The following is a 16,962-nucleotide window of genomic DNA, read 5'->3' on the forward strand; positions in this document are numbered from 1 at the left end:
TCCTCTGCTTGCCTGGCTCCCTTTCTCCTCCTCCTCAGCTTCATCGTCAAGAATGTCCTCCTTGTTGTTGCCCGAGGTGGCTCAGGACTCCTGGGAGGTATCCGTACTCCATTTTGGGGTAGTGGTAGGGTTGCCATTGAGAATCGCTTGCAGCTCCTCATAAAAGCGGCAAGTTTGTGGGACAGAACGAGAACGACTATTCACCTCCCTTGTCTTCTGGTACGCTTGCAGAAGCTTCTTTATTTTCACGCAGCACTGCTGTGTATCCCTGGTGTAGCCCTTCTCCCACATTACCCGCGTGATCTTGGCATAGATGTCAGCGTTTCTTCTGCTGAATCGGAGCTGTGCCTACACAGACTCTTCTCTCCACACAGCAATAAGATTCACCACCCCATGTGTACTCCGTGCTGGAGCTCGTTTGTGGCATTGAGTCTCCATGATCAGCTGTGCTGGTGAGCTCTCCACACCAATCAAACAGGAAATGAAAATTCAAAAGTTCCTGGGGCTTTAGCAGGGGAGGGGCTGTTTCCTGTGTATCTGGTTGCTATGCAGTGGAGTTGAAAGTGCTCTCCAGAGCGGTCACAGCAGAACACTGTGGGACAACTCCTGGAGGCCAATTCATTTAAATTACACAACGCAGTGTCTACACTAGCCCCTGTTGATCCGCGGATGTTGAATCAAGTGCTCCGTCTCTCGCAGAGGTGGAGTAAAGAAGTCGACTTTACAAGCAATTTAGGTCAGCGGAAAGGACTCAGTATTGTAGAGACATATATTAATAGATGGTTTCCTTTGACCTAAGTTTGTAGTGTAGACCAGGCTTTAGTGATACAATAGTTAATGCAGACAAAAATTGTTTCAAGTAGCCAATCTGATTTTTTGGGATTAGGATGAGGTCTTCATGTGGGGACAGATTATCCCAAATCTTCTTACTGTGAGGTTTCTTGCACCTTCCTCTGAAGTATTTGGTGCCATCCATTGCCATAGGCAGGATATTGGACTAGATGAATCACAGATCTGATCCATCTGGTAATTCGTATGTAACACCTGGGGAATGTTTAAAAAAATAAAACTACATTCAGTGAAATATTAAAAAAAAAAAACAAAAAAAAACCCAAAACACCTCATACTTTTCTTTATACCAGGGTATATACACCTTTAACAAAACCTACCGTTTTGGGCCTACAAGAACTTGACAAGTGGCCTTTTAAAGTTTCATAAAGTGGGGTATTAGTAAGAGACAGCTCTAAGCAAGAACTATCTGTCTTATTTAGAACCAGTATTTCTGTTTCTGGGATTCTTGGGATTTATGTAGTGTTGACATAAATTTTACTGTAGAGTTGTGATCACAACAGTGTAATAGCAGGATAATAGTTGCTAAGATGTTGAAGTGGGGAGAAGAGCTCTGACTATAGGGCTCAGGAAACCTTGTTTTTAAACTCTTTTTGAGGTGGTCTTAACTCAGTTGTGTGTCAAAACCACACCTTCGCCTTAAAATAAGATGTTAAATCGACATGTGTTTCCACCCCAACCTTAGTCCAAGACCTCTGGGGCAGAGTATTAAGTTTGCTCCACTACATGTGAGGATGGATGGTATCATGGTCTGACCAGTCATCATTTCTGAAACATAGCTGGGACCCTAATGGGTGGGTTCCTGTTGGTGTCCAGAGCTTTATTGCTGTGCTGTCAATTCTTTTATCTCTGGCTTATTGAAAGTAGAGACTTCATGTCACTTTTCTCCCAAGAACCATTGGGAAGCTAGAGCCATCTTATGTGATCCGGAAGTTCTTAGATGCTCAGCGTATACACAACCTGACTGCGTACTTGCAGACACTCCACCTACAGTCCCTTGCCAACGCAGACCACACCACCCTGCTGCTAAACTGCTACACCAAACTCAAAGACAGCTCCAAACTGGAGGAGTTCATCAAGGTAATGGGGGAAGGTAAAAGTATTTATGCAAAACTATCAGGTTAGTACAGTGATTAGAAAAAGGGTAATAGCAACATGGTAGACTGATTCCAGTAGTAGCTTGGCCCGCATGAGGACTGCTGGATTAGTCCTTAACATCCTCATTGACATATCTCTAAGCTTCCAGAACCACTGCAGCATTCTTTTGATTTGCCATCTTAAGCTTTGAGCATGGAAGATTGATTGTTTTCCTAGTGTGATTAAATCTTAGAATTCTAACTAGAACAATGGCCATCTGCACATGCAATGCTTGTCTTGCATGAGAGGAATTTAACAGATGCTGTTTGGGTCCTCATGCATGGAAACTGGTCTGTCTCTGCCAACAGCCTAGAGGGCTCTTGCTAATAGGCCAGATGTCTGCAAATCCATATCAGGCCTATCTCTCTCCCTCTCCCCCAGTAATCCCCCATCATTTCCTCCTTGCAGACCAGTGAGAGTGAGGTCCACTTTGATGTGGAGACAGCAATCAAGGTACTCCGTCAAGCAGGTTACTTTTCCCATGCTGTATACCTGGCAGAGAAGCATGCACACCATGAATGGTTCCTCAAAATCCAGCTGGAGGACATCAAGGTGAGAAGATACCCTTAACCATTTCTGTTTGATCCCTATATGGTATGAAAGCCTCTCTTTGTCAGGAATGCTCCTCCATGCAGCATGGGAGTCTAAGCTGCTCAGGGCACAGTTGTGCTAGCAGTACGAACAACTGCTAGCATTGTGCACTAGTCAGACTTGTCTCTGAGGCATATAAGTAATTACGCAGGGCTTAAATGTGCTCTTGCTTCAGGTGCTGCTACTGGAATAGCTGTTTTGTCCTGGATCAGTGGCAGTTGTCCATCTGGCTGCTACCATCTCACCCCACAGATGGTTGCATTTTATTGGTGGGCAAACTTATAATTTTGGATACCTTTTTTTGTTGGTTGGTTGGTTTTAAATAAAATACTGCATTGTTTCCGTGAATGTTGGGTATTGTGCAGAGAGGGCTTTGGATTTTGTATCTAAACTACAGAAGGTGGTACCATGTGACTCTCACCAGCTCTCCCTTGCAGAATTACCAGGAGGCCTTGCAGTACATTGGCAAGCTGCCCTTTGACCAGGCAGAAAGTAACATGAAGCGGTATGGCAAAATCCTGATGCACCATGTCCCCAGTGAGACCACGGAACTGCTGAAGATCCTGTGCACGGACTACCGGCCAACAGGAGACCGTGAATGCTCTGGGATGCTGGAGGGGAAAAAGGTAACATTTGAGTAACTGAATCAGTGTGCCCTTGAGAGGTTGAGTGAGGAGATGTAGCTAATGTGATGATTTCATAGCTGACAAATATGACTTGAAAGTGTTGGAGCAAAGGGATGTTTCCTGTGGAGACGTGGAGTCACAGATGCCGTAAGAATCCTAGTGCTTTGTTCCATTGCTATTGAAGACTTAACAGACCGGGGGGGTAACCCTATGGTATTGGGTAGGTCTGAAGACTCATGCATTGCGTTGGAAAAATACTGACACCTTTGGATCATGGGAGAGGGGGGCCTCTTTACTACCGCTACCTGTATATTGCTTCTTAAGTGAACAAGAAGCTGGAGACCTCGGGTCTGGTCCCAGACTGATCTCTCCTCTCCTCTCTGGGTAAACAGAGGCAATGGTGAAGTGACCAGCCCAAGATTGCACAATCAGTGGCAGAGCTGTGACTAGAACAGAGGAGCAGTAGCTCCCAAGGCTCTGCTTTAAGCACTAGGCAACTTTCTTCACTAGTTCTTCCCCCTGTCTTCCCAAACCTCAGCACTGGAACATATGAGCAGAGCCCAGCCTCCCATCACCACCCTAAGGGGTGATGTGTTGGCAGAGGCTTTGGAGCAGGGAAATTGGATTGCTTGGACCTGTAGGTCCCATCAGCACCCTCTAGTTCCCCACCACTGCATCCTAGTCAATGGGACACAAGGGTCTGTGTGGCTTCTGTTCTCTATAAATGTTGGGAAGGCCCGTCAGCTTCCCCCCGTAGAGATGTCTCACAAGGGCTCTGCTTCTCTGAAGGAATTGGGGAGAATTGGCAGCAGGGCAAGGGAGCACTCTCCTTCAGAGTCCTGAGTCCCTTTCGTGTCCTCTGACATCAGCAGAATTGTGAACTGAACTTTGAAAGTGCAAGAGAGTGGTGTGAGGGTTGGGTGCTGATTGGGGTGGAAAGGAAAGTGAGACAACGGGCATTGAATAAGCAAAAATAGTGGCTATAAAATGTAACCAGACAGAATAATAATAAAGTGAAATGCTTCTGAGTGATAGGAAGGATGGGAGAAGGGCCCACTGGGTCAGTAATTGGGGAACATGTAGGGGATGGGGGAGGGGCTGAGTTGGGGAGAGAGGTTCTTTTAAATAAAACCTAAGATTTGTGATTTTGATGCCCTGTTTGTTTGTCTGACCATCACTGTTTGCCTTGTCTGTTAAGATTGTAAGGTGTTTGGGGCAGAGACTGCATCATCTTATGTGTTTGTACAGCGCTGACCACAATGGTGCCCTAACCCTTATTGGGACTTTTATCTGTGATAAAATATTTAATAGCAATAGACACCTGGGAAATTCTAAAGAATCATTGTTTTGCACTGAGCTGCTCTAATTCCACCAAGATCACCTGAAAGGGAGTTTCCCTCGATCTAAAAGGCACAAGTTTGAATTTCCAGTGTTTGGATCTGCTGTTTGTTGAAAGAGATTCTACTTAGACTACGTGGGGAGTGTACCCCCAAGGTGACGTCTGGAAGTCTTTGGACCTGCTGTGCCCCCAAACCGTTCAGCTGGGTTGGCTTCCCACACTGCTTTTGCTGATAACACCCAGCCAGCCCCCGCTGAGCCCTGTTATCACCCAACATCACAGCAGGTGGCGCAACATACCTGAGTGCTTTACCAAAGCCAGTCATGGACCCACAATGGAGGCACCAGCCAATTTCTCAGTTGCCCAGCCTTGCACCCCTACTGGAGTATAAACCTAGAAGTATACTGGCTGCACTTCACAGGGATCTGTACAGTGCAAGCTCTTTAAATTAGTCTGCTTCCCCCTCGATGTGGGGAAGATATGCCCCAAGCTTTTGTTAGCTGAACTGAGATTTTCCCAAACACTTCACTCAAAAACATACTGGTTAAGATAAAACATAAAACAAAACAAGTTTATTAACTACAGAAATATAGATTTTAAGTGATTATAAGTGATAACAAACAGATCAAGGCAGATTACCTAGCAAATAAAAAAAAAAGCAATCTAAGCCTAATATACTAGATAGGATTTGAATCAAATAGTATCTCACCCAGTTCGACTGTACAAGCAGTTCACCATGTTTCCATACACAGGCTAGAAATCCCTTTAGTCTGGAACCAACGCTTCCCCCAGTTCCGTCTTCATTTCTCAGGTGTTTCCAGGTGTTCTCTTTTGTGTGTGGAGTGAGGTTCTATGGTGATGTCACTTCCCCCTTATATAGTTTTTTCTATGTGGTGGGAACCCCTTTTTTCCAAGCTAAGTTCCCAGCTCAGTTTGGGGGGAAATTCAAGTACCAAAATGGAGTTCAATATCATGTGATCTGATCACCAGCCCTTGCATTCTCCTGCTGAGTCACAGAATCATAGAGTATCAGGGTTGGAAGGGACCTCAGGAGGTCATCTAGTCCAACCCTCTGCTCAAAGCAGGATCAATCCCCAACTAAATCATCCCAGCCAGGGCTTTGTCAAGCCTGACCTTAAAAACCTCCAAGGAAGGAGATTCCACCACCTCCCTAGGTAACCCATTCCAGTGCTTCACCACCCTGCTAGTAAAAATGTTATTCCTAATATCCAACCTAAACCTCCCCCATTGCAACTTGAGACTGTTACTCCTTGTTCTGTCATCTGGTACCACTGAGAACAGTCTAGATCCATTCTCTTTGAAACCCTCTCTCAGGTAGTTGAAAGCAGCTATCAAATCCCCACCACCCCATTCTTCTCTTCTGTAGACTAAACAATCCCAGTTGTCTTGGACTCTCCTCATAAGTCATGTGCTCCAGCCCCCTAATAATTTTTGTTGCCCTCTGCTGGACTCTTTGCAATTTGTCCACATCCTTTTTGTAGTGTGGGACCCAAAACTGGACACACAACTCCAGATGAGGCCTCACCAGTGTCGAACAGAGGGGAATGATCACGTCCCTCGATCTGCTGGCAATGCCCCTACTTATACGGCTCAAAATGCCGTTAGCCTTCTTGGCAACAAGGGCGCATTGTCAACTTGTGTCCAGCTTCTCGTCCACTGTAACCCCTAGGCCCTTTTCTGCAAAACTGTTGCCTAGCCATTCGGTCCCTAGTCTGTAGCAGTGCATGGAATTTCTTTCTTCTTCCGTCCTAAGTGCAGGACTCTGTGCTTGTCCTTGTTGAACCTCATCTGATTTCTTTTGGCCCAATCCTCTAATTTGTCTAGGTCCCTCTGTATCCTATTCTTACCCTCCAGCGTATCTACCACTCCTCCCAGTTTAGTGTCATCTGGAAACTTGCTGAGGGTGCAGTCCACGCCATCCTCCAGATCATTAATGAAGATATTGAACAAACCAGCCCCAGGATTGACCCTTGGGGCACTCCACTTCATACCAGCTGCCAACTAGATATGGAGCCATTGATCACTATCCATTGAGCCCGACCATCTAGCCAGCCTTCTATCAACCTTACAGTCCATTAATTCAGCCCATAATTCTTTAACTTGCTGGAAAGAATTCTGTGGGAGGCCGTATCCCGAAAAGCTTCGCTAAAGTCAAGGAATAACACATCCACTGCTTTCCCCTCATCCACAGAGCCAGTTATCTTGTCATAGAAGGCAATTAGATTAGTCAGGCATGACTTGCCCTGGGTGAATCCATGACTGTTCCTGCATTTCACTGTTAAGCCACATTGGTCACCTGCCATATTAACTATTCTTTCTACATGTCGGGATGGTTTGTTCCTGCAGCCTCAATAAGGATTCTTTCAAATACAGTCAGCTCTCCTGGACTCCTTTCTTCCCCCTTATGTTATTCTCCCAGGGGATCCTGCCCATCGGTTCCCGAAGGAAGTCAGAGTCTGCTTTTCTGAGGTCCAGGCTCTGTATTCGTCTGCTCTCCTTTCTTCCTTGTGTCAGGATTCTGAACTTGGCCATCTCATGGTCAGTGCCTCCCAAGTTCCCGTCCACTTTTGCCTCCCCTACTTATTCTCCTCTGTTTGTGAGCAGCAGGTCAAGAAAAGCTCTGCCTCTATTTGGTTCCTCCGGCACTTGCACCAGGAAATTGTCCCCAACGCTTTCCAAAAACTTCCTGATTGTCTGTGCACCTCTGTGTTGCTCTCCCAGCATAGCATAGCAGCCATTATCCATAGGCTGGCTGAAGCATCCACAGGTGTGGACAAGCCTTTTCCATGGCTATTGTCTTTGTTGATGGGCTATTAGCACTGTCTAGCCTCTTCATGGTTGTACCTGAAAGGCTAACAGTGGGTGCTTCCAGCCTTACATCGTACTTTAGTAACTCCCACATAGCAAGATTTCATAACTTCACATATGATGATAGCACATACAATCCAACAAGATATTAATGTTTAGCAGATCAAGACTTGTAAAAGGATAGCTCACACAGCGTGCTTTGTACAAATCCATACAATAATTACATCACCATGAGAAAATATGGGGTGCTTTGGGGTGCTGAGTGCCATGGAGAGACATGCACTTGGGATTGAACAGTGTGTCTGACTTTGTTTCTGGCTTGTGTTAAAGGCTAACTCTGAGGAGTTCATTCCAGTCTTTGCAAACAACTCCCGGGAGCTGAAGGCTTTTCTGGAGCACATGACAGAGGTGCAGTCTGACTCTCCTCAGGGCGTCTATGACACACTGCTGGAACTTCGACTCCAGAACTGGGCACATGAACAGGATCTGCAGGTTTGAGCTCCTTTCACTCTGTAGCTAGAGAAGGGGCTTTGGCGGGCCCACCATTTCTATTTGCATCGGGCATCAGAGGAAGGACCACTGCGGCGGTGGAGCACCCACCGAAATACTGCCGAATTTCGGCGGCATTTTGGCAGCGACGCCTCTCGATGACGCTGCTTGCTGTTGACAAGTGACAACATTGAGAGGGGTCGCCGCCGAAATTCGAGGGCGACGCCTCTCGATGTCATCTATCGACAGAAAGTAGCGTCATCGAGAGGCATCGCCCCCGAAATTTGGGGGCGATGCTTCTCGACACTGCTTGCCGTTGACAATTGCGTCATCGAGAGGCGTCACTCCTGAATTTCGGGGGCGATGCCTCTTGATGACATCACTTGCTGGTGACAAGGTCGTCATCGAGAGGCATCCCCACCGAAATGCTGCTGAAATTCGGCGGGTGCTCTCCCAGGGGACAGGACGCGGGCACATTAAGATGCCCCCGCAGGTGCTGCATTGGAGACCCTTGCTCTAAGCTCTGCTCATATGGTTTTAATATAAGGTGACCTAAGCTTGCTGTGCTGGACAGATGGACTGTGCTGGTTTGTCCATTCATCTATTACATTTCTATTAGGTTAGGCTGGACTCAGTCCCTAAGGGTCTCATTGATTCTGGGTGCTGAAAAATTATGACCCCTTGGGAGAGTGCCTTGTCTCACTCGCCTGCACCCTTTTTGTTCTGAAAACTGACTCCCAGCAATCATCTAGATCACTGCTAATCAAGGCCAAGGAGAATTCCTCTTATTTTTTGTAATAGGGAAAGGGGAAGAACAGAGCAAACTCCCCCTTCCTCTCCCCCAGCCCCCAGGAGAGCTGCAGGGTAGACGTCTGGTCCTTGGGGTGTCCCAAACTGAGATGATGATAGAGGTGGTTTTGGAACAAATTGATAAACTAAACAGTAATAAGTCTCCAGGACCTGATGGTATTCACCCAAGAGTTCTGAAGGAACTCGAATGTGAAATTGCAGGACTACTTACTGTAGTCTGTAACCTATCATTTAAATCAGCTTCTGTACCAAATGACTGGAGGATAGCTAATGTGATGCCAGTTTCTAAAAAGGGCTCCAGAGGTGACCCTGGCAACTGCAGGCCAGTAAGCCTTACTTCAGTACTGGGCAAATTGGTTGAAACTATAGTAAAGAACAAAATTGTCAGACACACAAATGAACATAATTTGTTAGGAAATAGTCAACATGCCTCACTAATCTACTAGAATTCTTTGAGGGGGTCAACAAGATTGGGGAGAAAGGAGATCCAGTGGATATATATCAGAGGGGTAGCCATGTTAGTCTGGATCTGTAAAAGCAGCAGAGTCCGACGAAGTGGGTAGTCACCCACAAAAGCTCATGCTCCAATACGTCTGTTAGTCTATAAGATGCCACAGGACTCTCTGCTCCAGTGGATATAGTGTATTTAGGTTTTCAGAAAGCCTTTGACAAGGTCCCTCACCAAAGGCTCTTAAGCAAAATAAGCAATCATGGGATAAGAGGGAAGGTTCTCTCATGGATTGATAAGTGGTTAAAAAAAAGGAAACAAAGGGTAAGAATAAACGGTCAGTTTTCAGAATGGAGAGAAGTAAATAGTGGTGTCCCCCAGGGATCTGTACTGGACCCAGTCCTATTTAAGATATTCATAAACAATCTGGGAAAAGGGGTAAACAGTGAGGTGGCAAAATTTGCAGATGATACAAAACTACTTCAGATATTTAAGTCCCAGGCAGACTGTGACGCACTACAAAAGGATCTCACAAAACTGGGTGACTGGGCAACAAAGTGGCAGATGAAATTTAATGATAAATGCAAAGTAATGCACGTTGGAAAACATAATACTAAATATACATATACAATGATGGGGTCTAAATTAGCTGTTACCACTCAAGAAAAAGATCTAGGAGTCATGGGGCTAGTTCTCTGAAATCATCCACTCAGTGTGCAGTGGGAGTCAAAACAGCGAACAGAATGTTGGGAGTCATCAAGAAAGGGATAGATAATAAGACAGAAAATGTCATATTGCCTCTATATAAAAACGTCCACACCTTGAATACTGCACGCAGATGCGGTTGCCCCATCTCGAAAAAGATGTTCTGGAATTGGAAAAGGTTCAGAAAAGGACAACAAAAATGCTTAGGGGTATAGAACAGCTTCCATATGAGGAGAGATTAATAAGGCTGGGACTTTTCAGCTTGAAAAAGAGGCGACTAGGGTGGGATATGATAGAGGTGTATAAAATCATGAGTGGTATAGAGAAAGTAAATAAGGAAGTGTTATTTACTCCTTCTCATAATACAAGAACAAGGGGCCACCAAATGAAATTAATAGGTAGCAGGTTTAAAACAAACACAAGAAAGTATTTTTTCACGCAACGCACTGTCAACCTCTGGAACTCCTTGCCAGAGGGTGTTGTGAAGGCCTATACTATAACAGGGTTCAAAAGGGAGCTAGATAGGTCCATCAATAGCTATCTTCCATCAGTCTATTAGCCAGGATGAGCAGGAATGGTGTCCCTAGCCTCTGTTTGCCAGAAGCTGAGATTGGGAGACAGAGGATGGTTCCCTTTGGGGTATCTGCCACTGGCCACTGTCAGAGGACAGGATACTGGGCTTGATGGACCTTTGGTCTGACCCAGTGTGGCCCTTCTTATCTTCTTAATTTGCCAAGATCCTGGAGCTTAATGCTCTATTTTGTTTTGTCTCCTTTGCAGATCAAAGAGAAGCTGCACAGTGAAGCCATCACCCTGCTGAAGAGTGGAAGGTTTAGAACAGTTTTCCATAAGGCTTTGGTACTGTGTCAGATGCACAACTTCAAGGATGGTGTCCTCTACCTTTATGAACAGGGCAAACTGTGAGTGCTGCTTCCCTTCCAGGGACTGAGCCTTATTGATTTAGGCACTGGACCACAACCCTTTATGTACTACAAGAGGAAGGCAAGGGTAAGGGTCCTTTGAAAGTCTCAAAGCAGGGATCTAGGTCAGTTACCAAGCTGAAAAACTAACCTGTGTCTCTGCTGCTGTTTTTTCAGAGGGGTGGTGTAATGTAATGTAATGTAGAAGGGTCTGGCTGAACTGGGGCTTTGGAGTAGTGTTAGGGAATTATGTGGCCAGGTGACAGGCTGGGATCCCTGCAGCAGTGAGTAAGGGAGAGGTGGGCTGACCAACTGACCTGCCCTCTCCCTGGCTCCCCTTTTTTCAGTTTCCAACAGATTATGCATTATCACATGCAAAATGAGCAGTACAGGAAGGTGATTGAGGTGTGCGAGTTATATGGAGACCAAGAGACCTGTCTCTGGGAACAGGCCCTCAGCTATTTTGCCCGGAAAGAAGAGGACTGCAAGGAATACATCACAGCGGTACTGAAGCATATTGAAAACAAGAACCTCATGCCTCCACTGCTCGGTAATGACAAGACGTACAGCAAGGAAATAGGGCTAGAATGAGCTCTCTCTGGACAGAGAGTTTGGAGGAATGCAATAGTCAATGCAGCTTGAGATTTAGCTAGTCCACTAGCTGCCTGCACCGTAGGGAGGGCACATACCAGTGATCCCTGATTGAGGGGAGGGCTTACTAATTCTAATCAAGCTTCACAACCTGCCTGTGACTAAGCAGTATCCCCATTCAGTCTCTGTACTTTGGTTTCCCTATTGGTAAAGTGACTTGCCCAAGACAGACTGTGAACTGGTGACAAAACTGGAAGAGAATCCAGGTCTCTTGACTCCCAGTGTCCGGCTCAAAACACCTCCCCATCATCTATTTCTGGAATCCCCTAAGCACATTGGTCACTGGAACCCACAGTTTCCCTGTCTAATACCGTCTAAAGTTTAGAGTTTTAGTCAAGAGTTTTGTAATTCAGTAAAACCCTGAGCCCTTTGGTCTTCGGATGGCATTTCAGAAAAGACCAGTCCAGATAAGACCAACTCAGCTGTTCCAGCTCTTGGTTTGTTTCTGTATTAATGTGCTGGTTATTCTCAGTTGTGCAGACTCTGGCTCATAACTCCACGGCCACGCTGTCTGTGATTAAGGATTATCTTGTCAACAAGCTGCAGAAGCAGAGCCGCCAGATTGAGCAGGATGAGCAGAGGATTCAGAAATATCGTGAAGAGACCACAAGGATCCGCCAGGAGATTGAAGACCTCAAAACCAGGTGCAGGAGACTCTCACTCTCTCTCCCTGGCTATATAAAAATCTAGTTTGAGCATCTTATAGTGTGCATCCCCAAGATCTCCTCCTGTTCTCTTGCTGGTGGTTGAGTGAGCTAGTTATGGGTTTGGAGACCTAGAGGGAAAATCCTGCCTTCAACTGCTGCTCAGGTGCACTGACTCTGGGGTGTCTTACATTGGGTAGTCCTATTTCTTCATTTTCTTAAGAAAAATCGTATTCTGTCTCTCTCTCCCCCCACCCCCAAATTGTCTCAGTCCCAAGATCTTCCAGAAAACAAAGTGCAGCATCTGTACAAGTGCCCTGGAGCTGCCTTCAGTCCACTTCCTGTGTGGTCATTCCTTTCACCAGCACTGCTTTGAGAGCTACTCAGAGAGCGATTCAGAATGTCCCACCTGCATGCCAGAGAACCGAAAGGTCACAGATATGATCCGAACCCAAGAACAGAAGAGAGATCTGCATGATCAGTTTCAGCATCAGGTAGCGGTATCATCATCACTGCCCTTTCCCCTTATACCTGCTTTCCCCTTAAATCTCTGCTGTGCAGGGGCAGCAGGTTTGTTGAAATTCTGGTGGTGCCTAGAATGCCCAGATCCTGCCCCCTCAACTCCGCCCCCCCCACCTACCTAAGGCTATGGGAGGGAGTTTGGGTGGGGGGAGGAGGTCTGGGGTTCAGGCCCTGGGCTGGGACAGGGGATTAGTCCTGCTTTGAGCAGGGGGGTTGGACTAGATGACCTCCTGAGGTCCCTTCCAGCCCTGATATTCTATGATCTATGATTAGGGTGCAGGGTCTGGGAGGAAGTTTGGGTGCAGAAGGGGTGAGAGGTTGGGCTCTGGGAGGGAGTTTGGGTGGGGGAAGGGGTCTGAAGTGTGAGGTGCAGGCTCCGGGGGGGAGTTTGGGGATGGGAAAGGGTGTGGAGAGAGGGGGTGCAGCCTCTGGAATGAAGTTTGGGTGTAGACTCTGGGAGGGAGTGCAGAGGGGTGGGGTGCAGGCTCTGGGAGAGACTTTGGGGACAGGAGCGGGTGTGTGGGAACAGGGTGAGGGATGCAGGCTCTGGGCTGGAGTTTGGGTGCAGGTTCTGGGAGGGAGTTTGGGGGCAGGAGAGGGTGTGTGGGAAAGGGGTGGGGGTGCAGGCTCTGGGAGGAGGTGGGTGCGTCACTTACCTGGGACTCCTAGGCAGGGCGGGGGGCCTCCTTATGCTGCTACCCTCAGGCACTGTCCCCGCAGCTTCCTATTGGCTGGCAGCCACGTGAAGTGAGCAGGCAGGAAGCCACTCCTCTCTGCTGCGCTGCCAGTGGTGGGTGCCCTGGGCTGTTTTAAATCACCCGGGGGATGCATGGAGCGGGGTGCCTGGGGGTGGAAGGCTGGGCCAAGAGAGAGACCCAGCTTCAAACAGTGCTGGAGCTGGGCCCTGGGCCAGGAATATTCCTGGTGCCCAAGTGCCATGGGGGCCTATAGAACTTGCCACCCATGCTGCTGTGAATGGTATGTGTTAATATACACAGGCGTTCAGGCTCCTGTGCTGTTTGTGAGACTTGCTGAGAACAGGAAAGGATGAAGCGACTTTGCAAACAGGTCCTTATTGAACCTGAATTGTGGAGCACTGGTAGCTGAATGACTTGTCTCTGAGGTGCCTTCCATACTACAAATGGAGGTATCTAGAAGTAATTTCCCTTCAGCTGTCACTAAAAGGCATCCATCTGTAGAGTGGAACATGACAGCTGCACAATAGCATACAATAACACTGCACAACAGTTTGACCTGAAACTGTAGTGAAATTGAAGTAGGTAGAAAATAATTGGTCAAATTGGCCGAGGCAGGTTTAAGACCGTAAAGATAGTGTCTCCTATCAGACCTTTTCTAAGCAAGGATTTAAAATGTTAGAATTTGTAGCTAATCTATTCAAACAAACACATCTGAAAAATCGAATGTAGACAGGGCAATATGTACTTTAACATATGCTAAGTTGGTGGTGTTTAAAAGCATAGGGATCAATTTGATTTGATGGCACATGATTTAAATGGAGATGAACTGAATATTTAGGTGAACATGTGGATAACAGGGAAGGCTGAATATCCTAACTGCAGAAAATCTTTCTTGAGGTGTGTGTTAGTATAAGAGCTTCCACCAAGGGTGACGATGCTCCTTTTCTTATATGTAACGCAAATGCTGCAAAATGAAGTGACCAAATATGGTTGAGATTGCAGCAGATGGAGCATGAGTGCCTTGGAGCAGGACCCAACCATCTCTTAATGAAGCTTCTTTTTGTCTTTGACAGCTCAAGTGCTCTAATGATGGCTTCTCTGTTGTTGCTGATTACTTTGGTCGTGGGGTTTTCAATAAGCTCACTCTCATCACGGATCTGCCCCCAGGCAAATCAGCCACAACTATTGAGGCTGGCCTTCAGAGGGAACTCCTCATACACACAAAACGCAGCACCTAAAGCCATTCCTTCCCTGGGACGCTTCCCTTGTGGATCTTGTACTATACTTATCTTGAAGACTCTGTAAATTAGTTGCTTCCTGATGTCTTTCAACCCCTCCAATTAACTGGGATGGAACTTGACTGGAGAGGACATGAGCTCAAGTGACTATAAAACTACCGTGTTGGGATATATATGATGCAAAGAACAGTGCACTTTCTGGGAGGGTTTGAGTACAGGTCATGGTGCATAGCACCCCTCTGACAGCCTCACAGTGCCTTAAGCCCTGGGCACACCAACCTGTCTGCAACTCTACAGGGCAATCTCTGGTGTCACATTTGCACAGCACAAAGCCTTTTGCAGCAGGTTTCTGCTGGGCAGTAACTGATTGTCCTGTGGGCTGGGTTAGCCAGTGTTGCAGCCAATTACCACTACACTAGCTTGGCAGAACAGGCGGCTATGGAAAATATTTGGCTTTCTTGCCCAATGATCGAGTGTTGTGTGATGTGCTTGTCTTGAGCTTTTTGTTGATTTGTTTTTTAATGTAGTTGTTTGTAGACCAGAGATAAAGTCCGGTGATCACTGATGGAAAATCAGAGTTTGGGGCCAGATGGTCTTTTAGGGGTGTAATTGCTTCATATGGTTGCTCTGAGATTATTTTATGTAATGAAGAATGGCCTAATAGGCATGTAGATAGAAATTCAACTAAATTGTGAGTTCAGAATTTCTCCTGGCAGCTGCTTGACCCATGTTTCACCTGTATTAAAAATGACCTCACACAAATTCAGTTGTGCTGTAACTGTCTTTTAATTTAAAGGTTAGAATTGCTTACTATAAGACATTTCTTATGTACGTACTTTAAATTTATGCATGTTTTATAGCTCAAAGAAATGAGAACATAGACTTTTTCTTAATGTGAACTGACTGTGTGGCGATTTAGGGATATAATCTGCCCCGGAGGAGCCCCTGGAGCCACAAGTTATGTATCTGAAAAGAGAAGAAAATACACTTCTTCATAACAAGTTAAATGTAGGGTTTTCTCTTATAGAAATGCAAAAAATGTTTTTCACAGTGCATATTAATCTTATCTATATATAAAATAACTTCCAGTCCCTCACTCTGCCACAAAGACAAATCGTAGGCCCACTAACTGCACATAAGCAATTGTCAGAAAATGCCCTCTATTTCTATAGTACTGTGTTGCTGAGCTATTGATTGTGTATTGATTATATTGATCACTTAAGAATTCCGTTATCCCTGTGAGGTTTGACAGGTTCTTTTCCCAAGATCAGGCCCAGTATTATTAAAATTACTGCTGAGTTGGGAACCTCAATGCATGGAACTTCAATGGTGGGTGCTGAGCATCCATTGGAAGCCCCCTGTCAGCTTACCCCCATCGCCTCCTGCCTGCTGACAGGCTCTGTGGATCAGCAACCCCCTATATGGCTCTGTGCGTAAATTTAGGGCCTTACTTACTTTTATTTAAACCTCTGCTTTTTACATAACACAACAGATAACATGGACCTGCCTTCTGTTCAACTAGAATATGGGCCTTTGAGCTGTTCTTTGTGCAAATGCACTGGTTTTCTAAGAGCCCTGGTGTTTAGGAAGCTCATATGGGGTTTTTGTGCAACTGAGCACACTGGCCCAAATTAATCTCTGATGTAAGTGCAGTGAGACCACTGCAGTTTCAGCAGGGATGACTTCGACTTTCTGTGCTTAATATTTTTCTCTATGTGGAAATCACTGTTCTAGCAACATAACACTATTTCCTGCTGCTGTTCTGTATGTGTTTACATACAATTACTAGTGACTTCTTTCTATACTCCCAGGGTGTAGCTAGTGCTGCAGGGCTACCCTGAGGGCACCTGTCTCCCAATTCACCTCCAGCTGTGTGAGGTCCACCACCTGTTGTTCCATTAGCAGCAGTAGCCCCAGCTTTAATTTGTAAACGCAGACTGTAAAGTCCCTTGTGTGCTTGCCTAGTGGCTGCATATGAAGTCCTTTGCATGTGCATGCTCCAGGGGAAGAGGTATATATACCTTCTCCATGGCCTGGCAGTGTGAGGCCCTGGGTTCTGTGTAACTATCACACACAGGCATAATAACACATGAATGAAGATTCTTACGTGTTTAATGAGCCAAGGGGAGGTGTGATGTAATTCCTGGTTTCGCAGGTAAAAGGCTAGCAACAAAAAGCTGCCTTTCTTTCCCCCCACTCAAGACCAGGAAGTCATCCTGCCCTCAAGTCTGCCGTGTGATAAAAGAGAGAGGCTTTTGCTTCTTACTAAGCCTCCAATAAAGAAAGTTACTTTGAAATCCAACATTTGCAAAAGAGAAAGCAAGAAAAAAACAACTATCACAAATGTTGTTTTATAATGTATCCTAGTCTTATAAATTAACATGATGCTAGAATGGGAGAACTCAAGTGGTGTTAGGTTAAAACAAAACTCTGCATGTTTTGTGTGAAATACTTGCTTTTTGTTAC

General features: G+C 46.0%; 1 protein-coding gene across 7 annotated transcripts in view; it reads left to right on the forward strand.

The window, feature by feature from the left end:
* Positions 1 to 16,962, forward strand: part of VPS11 (VPS11 core subunit of CORVET and HOPS complexes) — a 65,435-nt gene that overhangs the window by 15,943 nt on the left and 32,530 nt on the right. Inside the window, exons 8-16 of one of the 7 annotated variants that reach the window (XM_050921991.1) lie at positions 1,743 to 1,929; positions 2,395 to 2,538; positions 3,015 to 3,203; positions 7,702 to 7,863; positions 10,604 to 10,743; positions 11,091 to 11,293; positions 11,867 to 12,038; positions 12,310 to 12,535; positions 14,332 to 15,262. The exons of 5 other annotated variants lie outside the window; for them this stretch is intronic. In XM_050921991.1, coding sequence (XP_050777948.1) covers positions 1,743 to 1,929; positions 2,395 to 2,538; positions 3,015 to 3,203; positions 7,702 to 7,863; positions 10,604 to 10,743; positions 11,091 to 11,293; positions 11,867 to 12,038; positions 12,310 to 12,535; positions 14,332 to 14,496 — 1,588 coding nt within the window. In that variant the 3' untranslated portion in view covers positions 14,497 to 15,262. Of the gene's footprint in view, positions 1 to 1,742; positions 1,930 to 2,394; positions 2,539 to 3,014; positions 3,204 to 7,701; positions 7,864 to 10,603; positions 10,744 to 11,090; positions 11,294 to 11,866; positions 12,039 to 12,309; positions 12,536 to 14,331; positions 15,263 to 16,962 lie in introns of those variants that run through there. One more of the 7 variants, XM_050921992.1, reaches the window with a different exon arrangement.

Source organism: Gopherus flavomarginatus, chromosome 13 (genome assembly GCF_025201925.1).
Source record: "Gopherus flavomarginatus isolate rGopFla2 chromosome 13, rGopFla2.mat.asm, whole genome shotgun sequence".
Taxonomy (NCBI): Eukaryota; Metazoa; Chordata; order Testudines; family Testudinidae; genus Gopherus; species Gopherus flavomarginatus.